Here is a 27,042-nt window from a genome sequence, read left to right on the forward strand (position 1 = left end):
GAAGTGAATTCAATGGTTTCTACTCCAACCCGCGGTCCCTGGAGCCAATGACATGCAGCCTGTAGTTCAGTTACTTCCGGAAACAGCTCTCTTTCTCATGTGTCTCAGATCTGGCCCTGAGCTCCACTCGCCTCAATCCTCAGGGACCTGTGGCTACTGTCACTGACCCAGAAACTGTCTTCTGCCATCAGGCTGCCCCGAAGACTGTGTCTGATAGAGGAAGAAGAGGGGACCTTGATCTCCCACCCCATACCACCCCCGCCAGCCCATACCATGATGCCCCCACAGGCCATCCCACTGTGAACTTCAGAAGCCATCAGCCAGAGTTCCCTGTCTCTGTTTTATCCAAGTGACACAGCAACTTGGTGTCACTCACAAATTGCCAATAACAGGTGTCTGCCAGCAGCCAGAGTCCATGATAGGGTGTTCATCCTGGAGGGAATCACTCTGCCCAGATACAACGATATCTTAGGGAAAAGAAAGATGCCTACCGCTATAGGTGTCCCATTAGAAAGGGAGGTTAAGCTCTACAGGGTCCCCCTACCCTGAGGGTCACACAGCTCAGTGATTAAAAAAAAGCCACTTTGGGGGCTGGGGATTTAGCTCAGTGGTAGAGCGCTTACCTAGGGAAGCAAGGCCCCGGTTCGGTCCCCAGCTCCGAAAAAAAATCAAAAAAAAAAAAAAAAAGCCACTTTGGACTCTGGGATTTGTGTGCATGTGTGTGTGCATCGTGTGTGTGTGTGTGTGTGTGTGTGTGTGTGTGTTCAAGTATGTCCTGCACAGAAGCCAGGAAAGCATTTTGCTTTCTTGCCTAAATCACAAGAACCATGTCTCCCCTTCCCTGGCTAGCTCTCCATCTCCTCAGGGCTCAGAGCCAGGCTTGGGGGCTAAGCTGGGGTCCACGTCAAAGACAGGTGTGTGTATATGCTACTCCCGGCCCTATACTGGGCATCCGGAGGCAGGGGGTTGGACACTGCCTCACTGTCTGCACAAAGCAAACATGCAAACCCACTCTGGACCACAGTCTTCTGATTCTTTAAGCCCTCCGGGCTGAGTGAGGGACATTCCGGAACCCAGACTGTGTGCCCAAATACTGTCATTTGTCCTCTACCCCATGACTCCTACACTCTCCCTGTCACTCAAGGGGCCACAGCACCTGCCCAATGAGGGGACAGAAACACGGACAGGGCATACCCAAAGCTGCAGATGGTGCCATATCAGCAGAATCACTGAGTGTTGGGGCTGTTTTTCCTACAGATTCCCAACTGCTCCTGACTTACGGTAGCAGGTACCGGACTGGCCTCTTCCCCCAACTGCATCCCTCCTCAGTACTGCATAAGGTGGACAGGCTTAAAGCACTCAAAGGAGTAGAGGAGCTTCCTGGGGGCTTGCAGCCAGTCTGCCACCCAGTGGCATTCTTTGGGTTTATTTAATAACAGGATATAATACTTGGTGCCTGGTATTGCCATGCCTGGGGGCTACCTCTGCCTGCCCCCTCAACTTGCTCTGGGTCCTGAGATCCCACAGCTGCATTCTCTTGGGTGTGGGGGTCAGGTATGAGGTACTGGCTCATTAGCCACTGCCCTCTAGCCCCAATGAGGACAGTCTCAGGGAGAAAAAAAAAGCATGAGAGAGAGAGAGAGAGAGAGAGAGAGAGAGAGAGAGAGAGAGAGAGCACGAGCGCACATGTGTATCTCTAGGAACCAAACCCAGGACCTTGTACATGCTCAGCAAGTCCTGTACCACTGTACCACTGTATTCACTGTCTTTCTTATATTCTTCTCTTTAAAAAAGAAAAAAAAGTGAGGAGGGGGGATATGGGATAGCAAGGTGCCTCAGTGGGTAAAGACAGGTGCTTGCTGCCAAATATGGTGACTCACTGGTCCCACATGATAGAAGGAGATAGCCAAGTCCCTCAAGTTATCCTCTGCCTTCCATACCTGCACTTCCATATGTGCACACATGTGTGTGCGCGCGCAGACACACACACACACACACACACACACACACACATATGCACACTATGGTACACACCCTCACATAAATGCATGTGTCTGTACTATGGTGCACATGTCTGTACATACATATAGTCATCGTGAAATAAATAAATGTTTAACAGATTTTAAAGACTTATCACACACTCAGTATATTTCAAATAACATGAACGATCCAGTCTTTATTGGGTTGTAGGTTTGAGGTTTCTGTGGGTTTTTTTTTTTTTTTTTTTTTTTTTTTAACTGAAGCTCACTATTTGGGGCTTTCAACTGTTGGCAGGCAGAGTACAGTGATAAAAGCAGCAACACAAAGCCCACTAGAAGCAAGTATCTGTGCTATTGTTTGAAGGGTCTGTTAAAAGGTTCCCTTTCCCCCATGGCTAAACGGTGTAGAACTGAGAACAAATATTTCTAATGAGGCATGTGCTTGCTCTCTCCAAATGTTTCTTTGGAAGTGAGTTCTTTTAAAAAAAAAAAAAAAAAAAAAAAAGAAAAAAAAAATGATTTAGGAGCTCATGACTCATTTAATTTTTATTGTCTTTGTATGAAGCGGTCGTGAATGCACTGTGGCGTGATGCAAGGCGTTTGATTAGCATGGAGAGCTGTTTGCCACACGGCAGACAGTAGCTGTCATTCTGCATTAAGATCATCTCATTAAACTCCTGGGTACATTTTGTTTTAAACTCTTGGAAAACACAGTACTTGAAGGCGGGGCCAAAAAAGCTCCTGCCTTTTTGATCTTTGGGTGGATTCACACTATTGATCTATTGTCCAGAGAGTTCCATGGGCTGGGGATGTGGGTCAGCGGATGGACTGCTTGTCTCGCATACACAAACGCTGGGTTCCGTCCCCAGCACTGTGTAAACAGGGTGTGGTAACTGTAGCTCATAGGCAGCAGAGGCAGGAAGACAGGAAGTTGAAAGTCTTCTGTTTGCAAGTCAGAAGCCAGCCTGTGCCACATGAGACCCTGTATTAAAAAGAAAAGAAAAAAGTCAGTCCTGGAGATGGGGTGCCAAGTCTGGGTGTGCCAATTGTGGACCTGTGGCTCGACTGTCCGGAGTGCTCTCTCTGGTGTTTGCTTCCTAGGTGTGGTCCTCAGGCTCACCTTCCTCCTCTCTCAGTGCTGCCTTCAGTACCTAACTAGACCCTGGTGGAGGCAGAGCCCATGGAGTCTTCACAGACAGTGGAGGAGGCTGTCCTATGTCCCTCCTGGCCACTGCAGGTTGGAGCCCACCCCTCCAAAGGATGCTCTCCAAAACCTGCAGTCCCAGGACCACACTAAAACAGCTCCCTGCCTTGCCTGTGCCCACCCGGAGTACCCTCAGTGTTGTCTCTTTGTTCCTTTGTGTTGTCCACAGCCTGTGCTGCAGTCCTCATCCAGATAAACACACACCTCTCATCTCTGCCCAAGTCTGTGAGGCAACTTTCTGGGAGAAGCACATGTGCGGTTTGGAGAGAGTTTGTTCGTTCGTTTGTTTGTTGTTTGTAAATAGGCTATCCTGCAGTTCAGGCTAGCCTTGAACCCCTAGTGTAGCTAAGGTTACCCTTGAGCATCTGATTCTCCTGCCTCCTTCCACCTCCTGATTACTGGGATCACCACTGTGCCCTCACTACCCTCGGTTTATGTAATGGAAGGAGCCAAATCCAGGGCTTCGTGCATCTGAGGCAAGCATTCACACCAACTTAGTGAGACCCTCTCCCTGACATAATCAGTTTGGAAAGATATTATTATTATTAAATCTTTTTCCATAGTGTATACTGGTTTATACCCCTTCCAACAATGTGTAAGGATTTTTAAGCACCAAATCAAGGGGGAATAGCCTGATCAAAAAATCTCTTGGTCCCTACAAAGAAATGTATTTTTTTTTAAAGTCATCTAGTAATGTTCTAATGACAGTAGCTGGCTATCATGGAACAGATTGGAACCAGGGGCTATTTCCCCATTAAGCCTTCTCAACCTGGGGACTTGTGACCCAAGGGTCACTTGGAGGAGGAATGCCTTGTAGGTGACTACAGTTGATTCCAGTGGTCTGGGACTTCAATTGGTGCTGTCACACGCATCCTGATACCCAAGTCCCTTCACAACCCTTGCACACACTGACAATTAGCCACTGACCCAAAGCCCTGGCCATAAGCCCAACAGCTACCACTTATACCTCACGACACTCCAGCCCAAGGAGTGCTCCATGCTGGCAGTTTCCAGCAGGAAATATACAGGAGTGAATCTGTCAGAAGACATCAGCAGAATCCAGAGAGTTCCAAACAAGATGCTTCCTGAGGCCCTTCCCAGGGCAGCCCTAGATGAGCTGTTTTCCATCATCAGTATACACTAGTGTGGCCAGCCCTTGGTATCCAGAGATCTTTCTGGAGCCGCATCATAGCCTGCCTGCCCTGTAGGTGAGCTTTAGCCTGCAACCCCTCAGGAAGCAAGGTAGGCCCTACTTGGCCTGAAGATCCCATATAAACAAAGACTCCTAAGAACATTCTGGGGATTTAGGCACCATCTTTCTACAGAGGAGGGCAAGAGTTAGCAGTTTCTTTGAGTGATGGTTAATCCTGATGCCCTTCCTGTCAGGTATATGCCTTAAAGAACAGCATCCTAGGTTCATACCTCCCTCCAGTCAGCTGTCATACCAGAGTTCCTTATTCATCACGAACCACGTGGCTCACTAAAGACAACACCATGATGGAGACATATGAGATACCTACCTTCCTTGAGCTCATAGTCATGGGGAGAGTAGTCCCTCATGTCCTCCAGTGAGCACATATGCCCCAGGGTCTTGAAGATGCTAGGAGTTTTCCTTCCAGAAGGGGGTGCCTTCTTATGTACCTCTGACCCCCTTTCCTAGTCTTGAACCAGAAGTGGGCAGGACAGCCCCAGCCCGGGAGCCTGGGATGCCTACCCCTGCATAGTTTCCTTCTTTAGGCTTCAGTGACCACCCAGCATGTTGCCGCAATATCCTTTATACGAAAGGATCTCAAGCAAGAGGACAGGTTTGGCAGGTCTCTGCAGAGTGTCAGATCCGTTCTTGGAGGAACTGTAAGAACTAAAACAACACAGGCACCCCAACATAAGTGACCAGCTATAGAGAACTGGCAGGTTGGGGTGTGTGTGTAAAACAGAAGATAGCTTGTAGGAGCTGGTTTTCCTTCCACCATATAGGTCCCAGGAATCCAACATGGATTCAGGGTCATCATGCTTGGTTAAGTGCCTTTAACTACTGATGCATCGTGCCACACCTTGAACTTGAACTTTTGACCCTATCTATAATCCCGGGGCAATGCTGGGATTATTGCTATGCAATACTATGCCCTGTTCATGCAGTGCTAGGGATTGAGCTCAGGGCTTTCTCATGCTCAAAGCATGTCTTTGTACGGATGCTATAGGTTCATACCAGTGCAGGCATGGGAACTCCACTTGGCCTGGATACTAAACGTGTGATTCATATGTCTCTGAGTATTGGCTACTGCCAATCAACCACATGTCACTCCGTGTAGGGAATATATTGACTAGCAAGGTACCAGGATGAGTGATGTTTTAGGAGCTAGAATCAAGCCGGTGTGGAATCTGAAACCCCTGTTTATCCCTCCTCCCCAAAGAGAGCCAGGAGTGTTCCTTGGGCTTGCTGGTTTGTTAGTTTTGTGTATTTGTGTCTTGTGTCTATGTGTGTGTGTGTGTGTGTGTGTGTGTGTGTGTGTGTGTATAATTATGCACCATGTGCATGCCTGGTACCCAGGAAGCCAGAAGAGAGCATCAGATCTCCTGGAGCTGGAGTTAGAAATGATAGTGAGCTGTCATGTGGGTGCTGGGTCTTGAACCTGGATCCTCTGCCAGTGCTTGTAACCACTGAGCCATCTCTCCTGCCCCCTCAGTGACACTTCTTGAAAGAGCAGGGTTGGAAAGTTCTGAATAGATGTCTCCAAGCTGAGCTTCAACTTGTAACTTTGACAGTATGGTTAAGCTGAACTTTAGTAGCACCCTGGAGTGCTCCTGTTTAACGCTGAGTCACCAAACACTCAGCCTTGGTGGCTCATTGCGGCATTACTTATGCCTGACTCTAGTGTGTCACTGTGGAAGCATCCCCCACCTCCTCTCTGCTTAACTACTGTTTAATACTGAAGTCTCATCTAATTACTTTCTCTAATAAGGGCAAACACTTAGAAAATCGCTTTTTAATAGACAAACATCATGTCTTTAAGTAAAATTGTCTCTTCCCCCCAAAATGGATGTGCACCCATACAAAGAACGGTCTAATCTGGCATCTGTTTATTTCTGGAAGGAACTTTGATTTTGCTAATACATTTCTATGTATCAGAGGGAAAAAGCTATCCATAAAAAAACAATTACAGCGATGCAATCAAGCATTGATAGTAGTATTCAGACACATCTCAGGAAGCATTCAGAAGAGGAAAGATTGCAGGCTTAGTTTTATGTAGCTTCTTATAAATCAATGTTTAAAGTAATTCTCTCACATCCAATGAGGTAATTTGATTTCTGCAGCCAGTATTCATATCCAGAAAACAATATGCATTCCGTTCTGTAATTATATGATGTCTATTGTTTTAGCCTAGAGAGATTATTTTATTTATTACAGAGGCGGGCTCTCCCTGAGCTGACACCACAGGCAATGATGTGCTCTGTACTTAACAAAAGAGCTGTAGAGCATCTGGCCGGCTTTCTGGTCCCCTCTGGGCTGGTGCAGCTCATCCCACTAGTTCACTACCCTGGGGTGGGGGGTGGGGGTGGGGGGTGAGATGGGATGAGGTTGGGGGTGGGGGGTGCTTCTCTTAAAGGGAACAAGGACTTGTTCTTGAGAGGCAAGAGAAGCAGGCAGAGGCTAAAAGACTCTTTCTGGGGCTCTGCACAAGGGCATTTCTATCTGCTGCTGCCCTGAGCCAAACCTCCGGTCAATCCTGAAGGATGCAAAAGAACTGAGTCCCTCAGAGGGCTACGATAGAGAAGAGATAGGCAGGTCGTGGAAACAGGAATACACCAGACCTTGGAAGATGGCTCAGTCAGTAAAGTGCATAAGGTTGATGAGAACCTAAGTTCAATCCCCATAATCCGTGGGAAAAGCCACGTGTGGTGGTACATGTTTGCAATCCCAGCACTGGGAAGGCAGAGATGGGAGGATCCTGTGGTTCCCTGGCCAGCTAGCACAGCCACATCAGCAAGCTGCAGGTCAATGCAGAGACCCCTAGGTGGCACCTAAGGAATGACACCCTGTGTTGATCTCTCCTCCATATGCCCTTGTGCATACACAACTGTCCATATGCATGAGTGCTTGGAGCCAATCCATGGCCATTCTGCCAGCCCCTATGTTGTGACCTCACATGGCTAATCAGCACTTGATCAGATACAGAGGCAGGAGCGGAACACCAGACTTCCACACCAGGGAAGCAGAACATGACTGTATCCCTACAGAAAGCTTCACTCGGCGGAGGCTTACTGCCCACTCAATAAACACCACTGAATGGGGACTGCTGGGTTCAGCTCTGGGGACACAGCAGTGACCCCAGAGTCCAAGCATCCCCTCCCTCTCATGCAGCTCAAGTTGAGTGGGTTTCAGGGTGGCGAACACAGTAACAAGGCATTGTGATGCAAAGAAGAAAAGGAGTTAGAGTGGCAGTCAGGGCAGTCAGGTGGGAGGTGAGTGCAGCCTGGGAACCTGGGGAGGACAGGGACTGCAAGTGAAAGGTTCCCTTGATCCTGTAAAGGACGGGCAAGCACACTAAAGCAGGACAGAGAAGAAGCATGGGACAGCGGGGCAGCACTGCCACTGTCCCCCAGGCCAGGTTGAGGATGTGCGCCATCTGGTGTTTGCGTGAAAAAGCCTGTTCTGTGGGAAGAGCACACTGCAGGGAGACAGAGGTAGGGGGTCTCTGCTCCCCAGATGGTGGCCGGATGCAGGATGTCCTGATAGAGGAGGTTAGAAAAATCAGATGTGTTCAAAATAGATCCTACTAACTGGGTATCTGCTCTATGTTTCGGCGTTTTCCCAGAAGATTAAACAAGGAGATGTAAGTCTGGAGATGTTCAAGTCCTTTATATAAAATGGCACAGCGTTTGCATATCTATACGTACAAGCTCTGAACAAGCTCTACACAATGTATATGGCAGGGAATGGTAAAGAGGCTCGTCAACAGTTATTATGTTATACTCTTCAAGGAATGTTGACAAGAACAAAGTCTGGGCAGGCAGCATCTTCCTCCTGCTAACTCCCCTAACTATCTCTCGATATAGAACACCAGCAGTCAGGGATAGGGCAGTGGGGAGCCAGCCACATACCAGATCCTGACATGAATAACCTCTTGAATTCTGTGTGCTGATGTTAATGGGGTACCACCCTCAGGTGATCCCTGGGAGTTTGACTTTAGACGGCCACCTTACCTAGACCCCCTCTAAGCCTCCAAAGTGCTGTGACACAGATGACTGGCAACCCTGACAAAGTGGGGACCATAGAAAGGGAACACTGAAGCCTGAGGTTTCCTTCGAGGACCCTAGCAAGGCTGTGATGAGGAGAGTCAAGAAATATTCGAATGATCCTACACTAGAAGCCAGCAAGCAGCTCTGGTTCTGCGTTTTAGGGTGGAGTCTGCCTCAGTCTGACCATGTGGAACATTGAGTTTCCCCTCCCTACTCCTCCCCCTGTAAGGATGAACTACCTGCCCCTAACCGCCCAATACACACACACACAAAGACACACACACACACAAAGACACACAGAGAAACACACACACACACACACACAGACACACACACACACACACACACACACACACACACACACAAGACACACACACACACACAAAGACACACAGAGAAACACACACACAGAAACACACACACACAAAGACACACACACACACAAACACACACAGAGAAACACACACACACAAACACACACAGAGAGAGAAACACACACACAGAGAAACACACACAAACACACAGAGAGAGAGAGACAGAGAGAGAGAAACACACACAAACACACACACACAGAGACACACACACACAGAAGGGGCTGCACCCGGCCTCCCAGCATCTTTCAGAGGCCTGCCATCCCAGCACTGGATCCAAGCATAGCACCCATGTTCGGGAAACAGAGTCTGCCATCCCAGCATTGAGCAGCCATTAGTTCATCAGAACTCAGGTGTGAGCCCTTAGGGCTCAGTTACGACACAGGACAAGTCAGCTAGCTATCTGGTGTGTTCTTTATGGCGGAGGCTTCTACGGGATGGTAGGAATGGGCTCTTTTAAACAAAGTGATGTTTCACAGTCAGGGTGCAGGTTCTAGAAGCTTTCAAGATGAGAGCACGGTGAGCCAGTTTTTACTAATATGGAAAGCAGGAACCATGTTCACTCTCAGCCTTCCTGCCGCTATTTTGTGCCTTTCTCTCACCCCTCATTGGGCTAAATTAGCCCAAAAGCATCCTTTCTCTCTCCCTCCCTCTTTTCCCTTCCTCTCTCCTCCTCTCTCCCCTCTCCCCTCTCCTCCTCTCCTCCTCCTCCTCCTTCTTCTCCTTCTCCTCCTCCTCCTTCTCTTTCTTCTCTTTCTCTCTCTCTCTCTCTCTCTCTCTCTCTCTCTCTCTCTCTCTCTCTCTCTCTCTCTCTCTGTTCTGCCTTGCTTTTGTCTGGTTTGTTTGATGTTCCCATCAGTCTGTCTCTCTTCCCTTGGGTGACTATGACTCCATATGCTACCTGTATGCACTTGGGATCTGGATGGAATTGAACCCTGGTTAAGCAAACTGGAGTCCGTAGAAGGCGTCAAACACAGCCACACTCATTCATAGGCCTATCTTCCCAGCCATTATGCTATCACGGCAGAGCCAAGGAGTTGACAGAAACCAGAAGACTAGGGAAGCTGACATAGTTCCTATCTAGCCCTTTAAGAAAGTTTGCCATCCTTGCTCTCAACAAGGCCCTCCCTCCAGAATCAAGCCTTGTACCAGGTGAGCACAATTCCCATGAAACAGGCCAGCGTTTCCAGGACCTAAAAGGAGGTAGAAGAGGTCATGGCCGTACACAAAGGCAGAGGTTCCAGGGAGGGAGATGTTTTTCCTGGAAAACTAACCCACCAGCTGTCCAGTCTGCTCAACAGAGAAGCAAATCTCATCACCATTCTTTTGCCCCACAGGACTTCGGCGAGGATGATTCCCTGTACATCACCAAGGTGACCACAATCCACATGGGCAACTACACCTGCCACGCCTTGGGCCATGAGCAGCTGTTCCAGACCCACGTCCTGCAGGTGAATGGTTAGTAAATGGCTCCATGCATGTTGTCCCCTCAAAGCATTTTCCCTGCTGCTCCGAGCAAACCTCATCCTCTCTTGCATTTTGTCTTGGTAAAGGCATAAGTAGCCCATCTGCTGTAGTGAGGGGAGAGACTGAGAAAGCGCTAGGTCTGGTTTACCCAAGGCTTCATCCGGTGAAATGAATCCAAACGCTGGGGGAGGGGACTTGGGGAATGAGTCATGCAGCCAAGTTACCCTGGGCTTCTTTCTCTGAGGCCCAGTGGCCATGGTGAAGTATGGCTGGGGCCATTCTGGAGTGAGAGCCTACCTCAATGACACACTGCTTGCCATCTCGCCCTAGCCCCACCCACCATCAAAATAAACCCAGTTTCCTGACCCGGACCATCATATCAGGGGAATTAGCCTCATCCTACGAAGCCCAGCTGTTGCCCATCAGGCCTAAAGCAGGCACTCAGACATTGGGGAGCAGTGAGGTGCTTTCAACTCAGCCCCCAAATCCTCAGTGACAGCAGGTGTTTGGGACATCACTCAGCAGAGAGTGAGTGAGGTGTCAAGAATGATAACCTCATGAGATTCACCTTCCCTGACCTCTGGGATCCAGGGAGAGCGTCAAGCCATTTGGGGATGGCTGGGCATCTTTAGCTTGCTCTGTTTACCTTGATAGCCTTCTGAAGGAGAGACCACAGAACCATGCCCTAATTGTTGAGAGACTCAAGAGTCCTCTCCTAGCCAAAGGAAGGGCCATTGATACAGTAGGAAGATTATGCTGGGAGCTGGACACTCTGTGATCACTTCCTACTTCATTGTGTGGCCCACTGGATGGCTGCTAGGCTATAGGTGTTTTAGCTCCTGGCACTCCCAGAGGCAGTTGGCGTGGCACTCAGCACCCTCCTGGGATAACCTGTACTAATGTAGACCCTATCACTGTCCCCAAGGGATATAAGGTGATGGTCTGCTGACCCCAGAAAAATGCAGGAAGTTTTCATAATTCTACAAAGGTTAAAATTATATCAGACTTGGAAGGAATCAAGTTGAATCTATATGGAAAGGCATGGAAGATAGGAGGGGTTGAAAGCCGTAATTACAGTAGGACCACTTACTGAGTATCTACTGTGTATCATTCCTATCTTACAGACAAGGACACTGGGGCTCTCAGAACTAGGGCAACTTGCCCTTACCTCACATACACCCACACAGTTGATAGCTACAAACAGATCTTGAGAACACCCAGGGCCAATGACTACTGGGATGCCATGATGCTGCCCTTAAGAGAATCTGGACGCATAATATAGAGTAGGCAGTTGTGGGTCTCTGGACTACCCAGCCTGAAGAAACAGAGGGTAAGAGCCCTACATCCTATGTCACTAAGCCTAGTACATGCTTTAGACCAGGTCAGAACCAGCCATTGAAAGACTCTGAAGACAAAGCAATGATGGGATGTCTCAGACCTAGCTATTGGCCTCAACAAGACTGAAGTTGGTAGACCACATAGTTGGTGTCACCCAGTTCCCCAGAGGGCTCAGTGACTCCTAATGTTGCATGGTTTCCAGGAAGGAGGACTGGGCCACTGAAGGAATCTTCCAGAAGTAGGGGACTTTGTGGGCTATGGCTTGGTGTTTGCGGTGACTCGAATATGTTTGGCCCAGGGAGTGGCACTATTTGGAAGTCTGGCCTTGTTAGAGTAGGTGTGGTCTTGTTGGAATTTATGTGTCACAGTGGACATGGGCGTTAAAACCCTCATCCTAGCTGCCTGGAAGCTAGTCTTATCCTGTCTGTCTTTGGATGAAGATGGAGAGAACTCTTCAGCTCCTCTAGGTCCACATCTGCCTGAATGCTGCCATGCTCCCTACCTTGATGATAATGAACCAAACCTCTGAACCTGTAAGCCAGCTCCAGTTAAATGTCCTTTATAAGAGTTGCCTTGGTCATGGTGTCTGTTCACAACAGTAAAAAACTAAAAAAAAAAAAAGACAGAAATTGGTACCAGGGACTGGAGTATGGCTGTGATAGGCTCACCCATGCTTTGTTTAGAAGAATGTGGATTTGGGGACTTTAGATTTGGAAAGCAGTGGAATGATTTGAGGAAGGCTTAATGGACATCCTAGTAGGAATCTGGAAGACTTTGTCGCTGAGGGTGATTTGAACTGTGGAAGCCCGGCTCTAGAGGTTTCAGAGAAGAATTTTAATATGTGGCTGAGAGACTGTTTTTGTGATATTTTGGTGAAGAATGAGGCTGCTTTTTGCCCTTGTCTGAAGAGTCCACCTGAGGCTAAGGTAAAGAGATTTACATTAATTCCATTGACAAAGGGAGTCTCAAAAAAGCCCAGCAGAGACTTTGTTCTCTGGTTAAGTCTCATGAAGAACATTTTGAACAAGTGTAGCAAGCTTAGAAAGGAAAAACATAAAATGGATGGTTCAAGTAATAAAGGGGCACCAGGAAGTGGACCTGAATCCTATGTTCAAGGAGATAACCAGATCGAGGGAGTGGTGACTTTATGACAAGATCCCACCCAGTTAAGCTTATTGTTTATGTGTTTGCCATTGAACAAGGAATAGTTAGATCAACATTAGATGTTATTATGGCTTATTATTATTGTTATTGTTTTCACTTAGACTTTTAATCTGGAGTGAACTACAATCCAGAAATGAAAGACACAGGCTTTTGATCCAGATCTTGAGGAACGGTGGCCAAGAAAAGCTTAGGCCCAGGCATGGTGGTACACACCTTTCATCTCAGGAGACAAAACCAAACACATCTCTGAGGTCAAGGCCAGCCTGGGGCAGAGCAAGTTCTAGGTGAAGAAAAGCTTAAGTCAAGGCATGGTAATGCATGCCTTTAATCCCAGCATTCAGGAGACAGAGCCATGCAGACCTCTGAGTTCAAGATCAATCTACAGAGCAAGTTCCAGGACAGCCAAGTTTAGGCAGTGAGGGAGTTAAAAACAGAAAGCTGGCAATAAAATAAGGGGGAGGAGCATGTTCCAGCCCTAGCAAGCAGCAAAACTCAGCAGCTTCAGCCAGCCATGTGTCTATGGCTTTAGAGTCAAGAATTGATGGGACTACTAGGACAACTGATGCTGGCTAGCTGGAGCTAAGAAATTAGTGGTGATTAAGAACAGCAGGGGTTGAGGATTTAGCTCAGTGGTAGAGAGCTTGCCTAGCAAGCGCAAGGCCCTGGGTTTGGTCCTCAGCTCCGGAAAAAAACAAAACAAAAAACAAAACAAAAAAAAAAAGAGAGAGAACAGCATCACTGAGGTGAAATCTTCTGGGAAGTGTCTTCTGAGAGCACAAAAAAGAAGCTGTGTTTTAGAGATAGCCAAGGTTGTGCCTTATGCTGCAGCTGGACTTGGCAATGTGTTAGAATCACCCAGGTGATACTGGATGTGAAGGTGCAGCCTCAGTTGCAGTTGATGGTCCAGGACTGAAGGGGTCATGTAAAGGAGTTGAGGTGTGGCACCATGAAGAGAGCCTGTGAGAGGCTATTGGTGAAGCCTCGTTGCAGCAGAAGACCCCAAGTATTCAAGATGTCCATTCCATAGGATCACCAAGAACAGCAGCAGCAGTGGAGCAGGGTCAGCCGGAGCCTAGAGTGCTACAGAGAGCAGAGCTGGAGAAGTGACCACAAGCCCTTTGGAGGAGCCCACAAGATCACGTGTGGTTCCCAGATGCTGAAACAAGAAGCTGTGAAATTGAATTTGACTCAGAGACCCCAAGATATTGAAGATGCCAGAACCATGGTATATCTGCTGAGGAAAGCTGCTAGCAGAGAGTGGAACCCGCTAACAAGACGACCTGAAGATCACGTTGACATCAGACGTGGAGATGCAGAATCTGGAGTTTGTCCAGTTGGTTTCCTTATCTTGCTTTAGAGATTACAGTTAAGTGACTGGATGAATCTCAGAAGAGACTTTGAACTTTGGACTTTTAACATTGTTGAGACCGCTATAAACTATGGGAACTTTTGAAGTTAAACCAAATGTATTTTTGTATTATGCTATATTTAGGTATGCCTCCCACCCCACCCCTCATAGACTCATATGTTTGAACAAGCCTATGGGGGAAGAGAGTGGGATGTGGTGATTTGAATATGTTTGGTCCAGGGACTGACACTATTTGGAGGTGTGGCCCTGTTGGAAGAGGTGTGGCCTTGTTAGATTAGGTATGTCACTGGAGCATGGCCTTTGAGACCCTCATCCTAGCTGCCTGGAAGCCAGTCTTCTGTCTGCCTTCAAATGAAGATGTAGAACTCTCAGCTCCTCTAGCCCATGTCTGCCTGGATGCTGCCATGCTCCCCACCCTGATGATAATGGACTGAATCTCTGAACATGTAAGCCAGCCCCAGTTAGATGTTGTCTTTTATAAGAGTCGCCTTGGTCATGGTGTCTGTTCACAGCAGTAAAACCCTAACCAAGACAGTGCTGAAGGAGGGAGGGCTGTTCAGGACACTAGAAGGCTGGGAGGGTCTTGGTTCTCAGAGCGCTCTCTGACTTGATCAAGAGTCTTCAGAGAAAGGAGGGGATACGGGTAATCACACTGGCCTATCATTTTCACCATCCACCCCACACTTGAGGGTTTGAAAGATAGCCTTGGGGAGCTAGGGTGGAGTTTGGTACAGTTGCCTGGCTATGCTGTTGGAGGTCTGGTTTGGATCCTTCCAGGTCTGGTGAAAGTTGCTTTGGAAATACACAGGACACACGATGGGCAAACTTGGGGGAGACTTTGGATTTATCTTAAGCCACATTTAGTCATCGTTGGTAGATATTAATGATCAAAGCTAGAGACTGCTTGCAGGACCTCCAGTACTACATTCATTATACAGATGGGAAAATGAAAGCCCAGAGAAAATTACTCCACCCAAATACAGGTTGCTTACTACTAGAGCCACACTGCTCTCAAGCGGCTTGATAACAGAGATCCCATGCACTGACTGGGCTACCACCAACTTCTGGTATCCCCCCATTTCTGTGGCTGCCTAACCTAGCTGCATAAAGGAACCCTTCCAGAAAGCTGTACTACCCCACACAAATTATTAGTATGACTTACCCATAGCCCAGGCTTCCAGAGATGAGGCCCAAAACCTGACATGATTTATAACTTCCTGCAAAACCCCTACATTGCTTTCATGGGAAGGAGGGAGAACTTTAGACATCGATGATTAATCCATTAAATTAAAAATATCTTCGACCTCCCCACAGTTCAGACAAGTAGTGATTCATCCCCAAAACACAATAATCATCTTCAAATCTGCTTATTAGTCCAGCTTGGTACTCCCGTGACTTCTTACTTAAGAACATGTTCATGCTGTGGAAACCTTGGCAATGAAAGACTTTTCCCAAAGAAAATGGCCCTTTGTGTTATGGATACAAATGGAGTGTGGGTTTGTGGATGTGGGTGTATACACCTGCGTGTGGAGGCCAGAGGTCAGCTTCAAGGTCATTCCTGAGGAGCCACCCACCTTATTATTTTTGACACAGAGTGTTTTACTGGCCTGGAGCTCACCAAGTAGCCTAGGCAGACTGGCTGGCCATCCAGAGAAGCCCAGGAACCACCTACCTTTCTCCTCCTCCTGCCTTCCTGGGATTCCAAGCATGCACCACCACATCTTGCCTTTTCGTGTGGTTTCCATGGTTGGAATTCAGGTCTCTGTGTTTGTGTGTCAAGGCACTCTACCAACTGGGCTATCCCCCCAGACCCTCGTGTTCTCAGATGAAGATCTGACAAATAAAAGAAAATATCTTTGTCTGGTGTAGCTTAGTTTCACAGTATCTTTTCAGTGGGCAGAAGATGAAGGATGGGGGCTAGGAGTTGGGATAAGCATGACCTAGGATATGAGCAGTCATGTCTTTACCATGCTACTAAAATTGGGCATCTTCATTTTGCTCTGACAAGATTCCATGTGGGTGCTTCACAGCCTAGGGTTCTCCTCAGGATGGCCTGTTCTGGTCGACTCTGCAGGTTTGGCCAATGCTTGTGACTGCAGGAATCAGGGCTGGGTGGGTGCAGGCCAGCTGCTCACCCAGAGCCTGGGCGAACAGTGCATAGGAGCATAGGAGAACTGCTTGGTTTTATAGGCAGGCACTGAGGGCCCACCCATCTGAACTGTGAGGTTTTTGAATTCTTCACACTAGTTTTATCCTCAGCAAATGCTGAGTGTTTCATGCAAGACAGTGTCCTTGGCAAAGCTGCCTGCTGCCTAGTTTCACCTTCCAGACTGCAATTCAGGATAGAATGGGAGCTGAGAAGACCCAGGGGCCTCTGGTCCTGCCTCTACCCAGGTGTCCAGGATAGCCCACTGGGCGCGCGCGCACACACACACACACACTGCTGATAAATGACCACACTGTGCTCTCACTCCACCCCATCTACTTTGGGGAGACACTGAGGAGAACTGACCCACTGGCTCATAAAGGGTCATGGCAATTTACTGTTCCCATGATCCAAATACCCAAATACAACTCATAGTCCCATTGCGTCTTGTAGTCCATACATGGGAGCCCTGTAGTCCAGCCAGCCTATCTCTGAGCCTCATTGGCTACACATCCCTCCCGCTCATCCCAGCTCCACCAGCACCCCAGTTTCCCAGAGTTGCCCTCTTGACTTCCTGGCATGTACTTGTTCTATTTATTGAGAAGTGCTCTTTTCCCCACCCCCTTACTTACCATACATCTCCCAGCCATTCATTCCACAAATCAGCACGTTTCTTAAAGAACAGAAAGACTAAAGAGACTTGGAGGAAACATGATTTCATAAGATGTCAGGAGAAAGAGAGAGTAGAGTGTTGGTGAAAGGTAGTAGGGGAAGTCAAAGGTGACCCCAAATGTTCTGGCAAGGGAAGTCTGCCCTTTACAAGGGGAGGACAGGCCATAAACTCAGTAGCCATGACCAATGTGTGGTGTCCACAGACAGACACCCTGTGCAGTAAAGATGGACACCTAACTTTGCTTTAAGGGTAAGGTCCGAGCTGGAGGGAGCATTTTGGATATGTCAGGAGACAGGTGTCAAGTCTGTGGATGGGTTGGGCCACCAGAGGGTGGAGACCTGCATTCAGGGCCAGGGCTGTGAGGAAAAGTCAGCTGAGCAGGTGGGAGGCCAGTGGGAACGGGGAGGGAAGCCCAGGGCCAGGCGGAGACTGCAAGTTAACAGAGATCACTCAGCTGTGTGGTGCAGTCAGGCCAGGGCAAGGATTAGGGCTGCTGGGGTCAGGCCAGCATGTGGAAGCCACTGTGACCCAGAGAAGAGCAGTTCCCACTGGATGGCTGGGTCCCTGTAGCCAGAACTTAGGGGAAACTGAGGGATGAAGTAGGGGGAAGGGGGCTAGGGTGGGGAGGGAGGTCAGGGCAAAGAGCAGCCTGCTTTCAAGTCACTTTATCTTCTTTAATCTGGGAAAGAATGAACAGATTTCTGAGCTGAAGGGAAGTAGAAGCAGGTGAGGAGGAGCGAGTGGTGTTATCCTGGGAGGGCAGGATCCAGGGCTTGGACTAAGCAGAGCAAACAGGACAGCAATCTTGAAACCCAGCATTGCTGTGCGGAAAGGGAACAAGAATGACCAGGAAGTGGGATTCCCACCCCCACTTCCCCGTCCAGTGACAGGAAGAGAAGGCTTAATTAAGCACAGACCCATGATCTCAGCTATTCGGGAACTGAGGCAGAGGGATCACAAAGATCTGCCTGAGCTACAGAGTGCATTCAAGGGGAAGCTGAGTAACAGTGACACCCTATCTCAAAAAAATTAAAAATTAAAAGACCAAGGTCAAAGGTACAGCACTTACTGAGCTTCACACATGCACTGAGTGAGTGAGTGAGTGAGTGGGTGGGTGGGTGGGCGGACGGATGGACAGACAGACAGATGGATGGATGGACAGATGGACAGACAGACTGATTAAAGAGTAAGGGCCTGCCCCTAGGAAGCTGCAAGAGAAGCAGTGCCTCAGGAGAAAGCGAGGTCTCCAGGGGAGGGAGACAAACAGGTAAAGGAGAGTCACTGGAGGGGAGGACCCATCAGGACAACATGACATGATGTCATTCATTACAGGACAAAGGACAAGAGAAGAGGCTGGTGAGCCCCACTCAGCAGTCTGAGGCAAACTGAGGAGGAAGGGGCACTAGATATGGGGCAACATGTCCTCTCTTCAATTCTTCTCAGTTCCCACCAAGGAGAGTTGTCATGTCCTTAAGGAGACCTCCAGATGGGCAGAGGCTGTGTGTGTGTGTGTGTGTGTAGGTGTGTGGGTGTGTGTGTTCATGCATGTGTGTATAAGGATGTGTGTGGGTGTGTGTGTTCATGCATGTGTGTATAAGGATGTGTGTATGTGTGTGTGTAAGTGTATGTATGGGGGTGTGTACAAGGTGTGTGTGTAGATATGTGTGTATGCATGCATGTGTGTGTAGGGGTGTTTGTACATGTCTGTGTATAGGTGTGTGTATGGGGGTTTGTATTAGGTGTGTGTGTATGTGTGTGTGTGTCCATCCCTACCCTACCCCCAAGCCCCACCCCTGCCTATGGAAAGTTTAGTGCCTTGAATCTAGGCTTGTATTTTTTTGAGTGACTCATCCTATACCCTTGACTTTCCGTGTCTTTCTGTTCTAGAACACTATCACATATGTCAGTTTAAATTTAGTCCCAAATTGGCCTGAGAAAGCTCCTACCTCAGAGCAGTGCACACAGGCACTGGGAGGTGGGGGCAAGGAACGGGGTGAGGATTGTGCGTGATCACATCTGATCACATCTGATGTTACCTACTCAAGTGTGAAAACTGCTCAGTCTACAGCACATGCCCGTCAGAGATGAGGCCACTGTGGGAGCCAGTCCTGTTCCCTGGTTGAGCTCAGCACCAATAAACAGACAAGTACCACAGACACCTTGAGGTTGAGTCTCTCCTGTAGGAGGAGGGGACAGTAAAGCCTAAGAGGCTCTGCTCTCCAGGCCTCCTCCAGGAGTGACCGTCACACCTACAACTCCTTCCCCACACAGAAAGCTCTACCACCCAAGGAACCAAGACTAGTACTGCTGTGAGCATCATGCCTGATGCCCGGCTGGTCCTTCATGGATGTCAGCTACCCAATATTGAATTGACAGAGCCTTGTAAAATCAATCAAGGTCTTTAGTCAGGTACTAGGCTCAGAGAAGAGGACCCCCCCCCCAATATTGCAATTGCTCCATGATATCTCAGTTTAGCAAAATGACAGGAACCATGTCAGTTCTCAGTTTCCTTAGCCATGCACTGATATTTTTTTCCTTTCTAGATAAACTCAGCATTATTTCTTGTCAAGCCCCAACAGATCCATCCTAATTGGAATTAGATATAGTCTGTGGGTTAATTTGTCAGGTCTTGTTTGTGACGATGGAAAATCTCCCTAATCAATGGCTTCCCTCTCATTATTACCTTTTCTTATGCTGTCACTAAGATTTTGCAGTTCTCATCACTTGGGTCGAGGCTGTTGTCTGTCTGCTCTATTCTGATCTATAAATACGCTGTTAACCGTGGATGTTTGGAACTAGCCTTGGATTGTCCTGCAATCTTAACCATCTTTTTTAGCTTGTGGCTTGGGTTGCTGCTACCGAAAACACCACTTTTCTCTGTTATATGGTTGGAATCTCTTTTTTTAATTTTTTATTAGATATATTTCTTTACTTACATTTCAAATGCTATTCCCTTTCCCAGTTTCCTGTCCATAAGCCCCCATCTCCTCCCCCTCCCCCATACATCCTCCTTACTGCCCCCCATATTCCTCTGCACTGGGGGTCCATCCTTGGCAGGACCAAGGGATCCCCCTCCCACTGGTGCCCCAACAAGTCTATTCTCTACTACATATGCAGTTGGAGCCCTGGGTCAGTCCATGTATAGTCTTTCGGCAGTGGTTTAGTCCCTGGAAGCTCTGATTGGTTGGCATTGTTGTTCTTATGAGGTTGCAAGCCCCTTCAGATCTTTCATCTTAAATGTCCCTCTGAGGGACTAGAGGGATGTCTCAGCAGTTAAGAGTATCTGCCTAAGGACCAAGGTTCTGGAACCCGCAGCAGGGGGCACCTGATGTCCTCTTCCGGTGTCTAAGGCTATTACATGTACATGGTGCACAGACAGACATATTTAAATGAATATGAAGTTAAATCTTTATCTTTTTAAATGTTCCCCATGAGTGTTTTAAAATTTTGGTCCTAGGTTTTGGGTGTTATTCTGGAGGCTGGAGAGCCCTTAGGAGGTGAGGTTTGGGTAGTGGAAACAGGTCGCTATGTGTAAGGCTCTGAAGTCGATACTCACTTCAACCAAACACATTCTCTGCTGCCTGGTGCGTCACAGTACAAAGAGCCTCAGTTACACTAGAGTGAGAGCTCCCCCCATCACCATGGTGAGCTGAGTGTCCTTCAGTTGTTTCTGCTGGGTGTTTGGTCACAGGGATAGACATGACATCATCCTTTAATGTCTACGCCTTCATGGCTTACCTCCCTTGACTACACCCCTGGAGCATCAGAGTTAACATTACTTCCTGTACTTTCTCCTTTTTCATTTTCCTGAAAGGAATGGTGTTGGCCCTTCTTTTTGTAGACATATTCTTCATTGTGGGAAGACAATATCATTTGTTCCTATTTTACTGGGTGTCCCACAGTCACACACCAAGAAAAGGAGTTTAGCACCACACACACACACACACACACACACACACACACACACACACACACACAAAAAGGCTCTTTCAGTGTCTAGTAAGAAAATCAAATGATTTCTTTTTGGCCACCTTTGACTTTGGGTTCATTGTAGATATCCTAATAGACACAGAAACATACCTACTCAGAGCCTTCTGGCATATTTTGGGTGACTGCATGCTCATATATGCGTGTGGGTGCACACATCCCTCAGCATGTGTACAGAGGTCAGAGGAGAACCGCAGGGGGTACACCCACCTTGCTTGAGGCAGGCCTCTTGTCACCAATGCTGCCCATGAGCATCTAGGGGTTCTCCTGTCCCTACCTCCCATCTTGCCTCAAGAGAGATGGGATTATAGATGCTACTGAGTCCAGCTTTCCACACGAATTCTTGGGATCTGAACCCAAGTCCTCACATTTGTACTACAAATACTTTGTCTATTGAACCATTCTCTAGCCTAGTGTGTTCTTGAAATGCCTGCTAGATATTAGCAAATGTATTTATGAGCCTAGTTTACATAGGGCTGTGGTGGTTTGGATGAAAACAGCACCCATAGGCTCAGGTATTTCATTACTTGGTCCGGGTTGGTGGAACTGTTTGGGAAGAATGAAGAAGTAAGGTCTTGTTGGAAGACATATGTCACTGGGGGTGAGCTTTGGGATTTCAAAAGCCCATGCCAGGCCCAGTTAGATCTCTCGCCTCTACTTCAAACTCTTATGTAAGATGTACGCTCTAAACTCCTTCTCCAAGAGATGTATGCTCTAAGCTCCTCCTCCAAGCCCACAACCGTCTGCCTTGCTACAGTGCTCCCCACTGTGACCATAGACTCAACTTCATCCCAGCAATACAAAAGTCACTAAGCCAAGGACCAAGTGAGAGAGACAGTCATAGTTTATATATATATGCCAGCTCTACAGGAACCCAAAGGTTCCTTTTAAATGATCCATTTCATTGAGGGCTTTGTTTTTATTACCCATAACTTAATACAGCATTCTCACTCAAGCCCCTCTGTGTTCTTTTTCTCATTTTCAATTTATCAAATGTGCTATTCCTATAGCTAGGCAGCTCCAAGATTCACTCATCCGTCTCTTGGCTTTTCCAGTTGAGTTTTCCATTCCACTTCTACCTCTGTTGATTCATCTACTTCCTGTAGGTTTGCCTTGTAGGTAGAGCGCTTATAAGAGCCCAAGCTCACTAATACCCTGGTTTGTTCTAGAACCTTCTCAAACCATCCATCGGCCTCAGTGCTCTGGGCCTCTATAGCCTCCTTACTCAAATGCTGTGCCTCTTGGACCCCATTTCTCTCTCTGCCCAATATAACGTGTGAGGAAGGCTTGTCCTTTCCTATATGAACCAAGTGGGTCCAAGAAAAGCTTACGTCTGTGTTCTTAAAAGCAATCCCTGCCCACATCTCAACTGGTCCCACTCACCTCCTCCATCCTTAATGGTTGATCTGGGACAGAATCATCCTTGATGCTGCTATACCCTGGGGCTCTATCCCCAGAACTTGGAGCAAAGAGAACCAGGGGGGAAGGATGGCAGAGACATCTTGCTCTTGGGAGTCCCTAAGCTTAGTTTGGATTTCCCCTCTTCCCTCCCAGAAGTCAGCCAGGGCAAGCCTTGGAACTAGAGCTGGGTTGAAGAGTGTCTATGGCAACTGCAGATCCACTGCTCCTAATGACTCGAGTCTTTGTCCTCTGTCCGGTGAACATGGACCACCAGAGTGCTACCTTAGTGCCATTGGCTCCTCCTACATAAGCATCAGGTACTCTCTGCTAGCCCAGAGAAGAGTCTCATCTCAAATACCAGGATTCCTCCTTGCAATAGACAAAGGAACTTCCAGAAAGTGCTAATAAAACATAGTTATCCACTTCAAGAGAAATCTATCCCCCCACCCAAAAAAAAGTGTGATTTGTTTAAAGCTCATTTGTTTACATACACTCTCAAACCCTGTTTTATAGTATATAGAGTAAAATGTATTAATAATCATGAACCCTCATGAACGTGAGAAATGATGTTTTTATTTTCAGGGGCAGGAGGAAGGACTCCCCCCCAAAATCTCCACTTCTCCAAGAGTCCTTCCCCATGGCCTGCCCTTGTAAGGGGCAGTGCACTGTGGAATGTGCTGGAGTCTTGCCTACCTGTGCTCATCTAGCCAGTGGGTCATACATACACCCAAGCTGAAACTCAGCCACCAGGGGCCAGAGCTGAGTCGCTCCCCAGTCAAGGAGGACGCATCCTTCTTTCATGCAGGTTCCAGACCTTAGGGAGTGAAGGAATAAAAATGACCCACTGGAAAATCGATGGGCTTCCCCAGAGCTGTGATGTAATTAGCAGCCCTGCCAGTCAGTGCCCATAAGTGCTTCGTGAAGCATTTCCTGAAAGAAATTAAGGCCCTGTCCAATGGCTTTCCGATAACAGGAATAATACATCTGAATTTCATTCATTCACAGATTTATTCCAGCTGCTAGCTGCTCTTTACATCCTGCGGCTGAATAGTGTTAAATATTTGGATGTCTTTCTGATCATATTTAGAACAAGAGTGGAAGCTATGAATTACAGGCTACAACACGGGTTGTGTTTATTACTAGTAATTCGTTTTACAGCCTTTTTCCTCGGTACGTGGGTTGTCAAAGATGATCACTGTAAACTGGTCCCAAGGCCTCCGGAGTCACCTCTCGGGTTCACCCTCTGGATCAAGGGTCTCGGGGTTTGACTAGAGGCCCAAGACCAGGTGTGGATTTGTCCTTACCAATACTGATTCTCATCCACAGTGCCACCAGTCATCCGTGTCTATCCAGAGACCCAGGCCCAAGAACCTGGGGTGGCAGCCAGCCTTCGATGCCACGCTGAGGGCATCCCCCTGCCCAGAATCGTTTGGCTGAAAAATGGCATGGATGTCTCAACCCAGATGTCCAAACAGCTCTCCCTCTTGGGTAAGAACTGCATGTGAATCCCAGGACAGGAAATGAGAGGCAAGATCATGGCTGAGTCTGGCGTGTTAAGAGGAAACAGGTATCCCCTGTTGACTAGCATACACAGGTCTCATATGCATCATGGTCACCCTCTATTTCAGCAGCACCACCCTAGCCTAGGTCCAGTCCCAAGAATGCTGACCGCTTTCAGCCACACCCAATGACTGTGTTTTTAGCTCACGGCTCTTCAGAGATCCTGAGAGGATGGTGGGGAGGGCACACGAAAGGGTGTTGCCCCTGAAAGCCCCACACCTTGTGCACTCTCCCTCTACAGCCAATGGAAGTGAACTCCACATCGGCAGCGTTCGCTATGAAGACACTGGGGCGTACACCTGCATTGCCAAGAATGAAGTCGGTGTAGATGAAGATATCTCCTCCCTCTTCATTGAGGACTCAGCTAGAAAGACACGTGAGTGCCCCATTGGCTCTGAGGTCCCCACTGAGCTATACAGGAGTGTTGGGGGGACAGGAGAAATGTACTAACTCTCCAGGGCCATGGTCACCATGGGAGCCTCTAAAGGCTGGGATAAATCTATTTCCTCTGTACACAAAACTAGGTACCTTCTCAAGCAACCTACACAGCTCTGGAAACAGACGATAGAAGTCTCTGGTCAGGACGCACGGGCCAGGACTACAAGGAGGCCCAAATACCCCAGCTCTGCTCCTGCCTCCTGTGACATATGACTGGTCAGGTGGCCTAGAAGGTTACAGATGCAGACAGCTGCTGCTGCCCCCTCTCTGTAGTTATGCTTCCTTTATCTGAAATTCCAAAAACGGACCCTTCACAAGGCTTAAATAACTTTAAGATTTTTTAATGTGGACCTGTGTGTGCTGGTTCACACATAGGCCAGAAGGAGGGGGTCAGAGCTCTCGAAGCTGGAGTTACAGGTGGTGATGAGCTGCCTGTTGTGGGATGCTGGGAATTGAACTCTAGTCCTCTGGAGGAGCAGCATATGCTCTTAACTGGTAGGACATTTCTCCAGCCCCTTGAATAACTTTTTCATCACAGCATATTATAATTTTTCTACTGTATTCATGGTATGTGTGCACACATGGAAACAAGCATGAATGGGGTTTAGCATTCTCTGTGGTATGGGGGAGTGGAGGGTCCCAGATGACTATATAATAGTAGAGTGGCCCCTTCTCTGGGAATCATCACCCACCTCATGGGCTAAGCATCCTCTCTCTCGTACCCACTGCTTCCTCAGGTGATCCTGCAGGTAGGGTCATGGAATGAGTGCCAGGGTCCCTCTCTCTCAGCCAGACTCCAAGCTGTGATCACTGAATGAGAGAATGTTCTTCCTTGGCGAGTCTTAACTGAAAAATCAGCTTTCCAGGAAGGACATAGAAAATTGGGGAGAGAGGCTACCCATTTGTCATCGCCCACAGAATCAAGAAGGCTGCTAGAATCCTAGGACTCTGATTTACTTAGAAAGAAAAAGCATTCTGAGACTTAAAAGTGTGTCCACGTGGGTCCAGCACTCTGAACTGATATTGTCGCTGGACCAGGGAGTGATCCCAGATTCATCAAGTGACAAGTGGATTCTAGAATGTTCCTTAGAGGAATGAATCAAAGCAGTGAAGGTTTGACATTGTCCTTTTCTCTTTCTCTCCCGGCTATCACGTGGCTGCTCTCCAAATTCTCGGCTGCCACAGTGGCAAACATCTTGTGGCGGGAAGAAGGTACTGAGTGTGACTATCCGGTGTCATGCCTGTAATCGCATGTGTTCTTGGTTCCCCGGGCTTCCCTGAGCCTCCAGCTTTGCAGGGCCTATGTGCCGAGGGGAGAAGGGACTCAGTCAAACTCATGTGTCACACGCATGCACAGACCCAGCTTAGTCTCCTGAGCTTTGGGCACTGAGCCTGACACGGTACCTGTGACAGACAGAGGCCCACAGCAGGGTTGCTGGCTGTGGCCCTTAATGCATTCTCTGCCACCCCCCTATCCCCCACCCCCGCTTTGATGCTTCAACTGCAAAGCATGCTCAGCTCATGCCCTGTGTGTCTATAGCAGTGGTGCGTTGTTAGTGTACTGGAGAGGGACTCAGGTTTATGCAGCAGAGTCTCGTTAAGGAAACACAAGTCTACTGGGGTTGCTGTGTACTGTAGGGACCAAAGCACGCTGGAGCCACCTTAGACTGTAGGGCTGGTAGGTGCTGCTTTCAGAGTAAATGGTGAAACATTGAACAAATCCCATCTCACCTCAACGGTTAAATGCTTTGACCTTCTCTGCTGATACTCAAGTCCTAGAGAGGCCAGAACACAGAAGCCAAGAGGAAGGGACCACAGACCCCAAGGCACTCTCAAATCTTAATAGGAGGGAGATGAAACCAGAAAACAGCAGCAAGGGAAGCTGGGAGCCCTTTGGAGCCTGATCATAGAAGCGAGATTTCTACAGAGTTGACTAGACGGTGGATCAGAAGGCTGTGTCTTCTGTGAGGTTGACTGTGTGTTGAATGAGTATTGACTCTCACTTCCCATACTGACTGAGCACCCTGCTGCACTCAGCCGGAAACGTAGCTGCATCTACAAACCCCGTGTGGGCTCCATTAAGATGTCAATCTTGTGTTGGCTTTTCTGGTGATTGACTTTCAAAGAAGCCCAGGGAGGCTGTGCCCAGAGTTTGTAAGGTTTCAGCCCAAGGTTTGTAAGGTAGATCATTCACAACAGAGGTGTTTTGGCATGGTGCCTCAGACATTGAGATTGCTTGGGGAGGCTGCACTGAGGCATATGCACATAGCTAGCCCCATATGATTCTCCAAGGGACAACTAGAATTGGCCATTGAGGGCAATTCCATGTACTCCCTCCAGCCTGGGCATCTTTGAGGGACTGGGTTCCAGCAGCAGGAACCTGTTTGCCTGAGCAGGAGATGCAGGGTACTACAGAGCTATGATAGGTTATGTTCGTTCCCAGCCTTGGGAACTGTCTACCCCTCCCCACCAGGAAAGTATGGTACTCCTCTACTGTGTGTGGCCCGGCCACACAGGAAGTTTATGACTATGCTGTGTTCTCTCCTCCCAGGTCTCAGCGTGGGAAACATGTTCTATGTCTTCTCCGATGATGGTATTGTTGTCATCCACCCTGTGGACTGTGAGGTCCAGAGACGCTTCAAACCTACAGAGAAGATCTTCATGAGTTATGTGAGTTTCTGTGGCTGAGGTAGCTTCTGTATCATGC

General features: G+C 48.2%; 1 protein-coding gene across 1 annotated transcript in view; it reads left to right on the forward strand.

Moving 5' to 3' along the window:
• Positions 1 to 27,042, forward strand: part of Fstl4 (follistatin like 4) — a 433,128-nt gene that overhangs the window by 386,803 nt on the left and 19,283 nt on the right. Inside the window, exons 8-12 of the mRNA XM_032911962.1 lie at positions 10,130 to 10,250; positions 23,664 to 23,825; positions 24,139 to 24,273; positions 25,521 to 25,547; positions 26,887 to 27,005. Coding sequence (XP_032767853.1) covers positions 10,130 to 10,250; positions 23,664 to 23,825; positions 24,139 to 24,273; positions 25,521 to 25,547; positions 26,887 to 27,005 — 564 coding nt within the window. The remainder of the gene's footprint in view (positions 1 to 10,129; positions 10,251 to 23,663; positions 23,826 to 24,138; positions 24,274 to 25,520; positions 25,548 to 26,886; positions 27,006 to 27,042) is intronic.

This window comes from Rattus rattus, chromosome 9 (genome assembly GCF_011064425.1).
Source record: "Rattus rattus isolate New Zealand chromosome 9, Rrattus_CSIRO_v1, whole genome shotgun sequence".
NCBI classification, from domain to species: domain Eukaryota; kingdom Metazoa; phylum Chordata; class Mammalia; order Rodentia; family Muridae; genus Rattus; species Rattus rattus.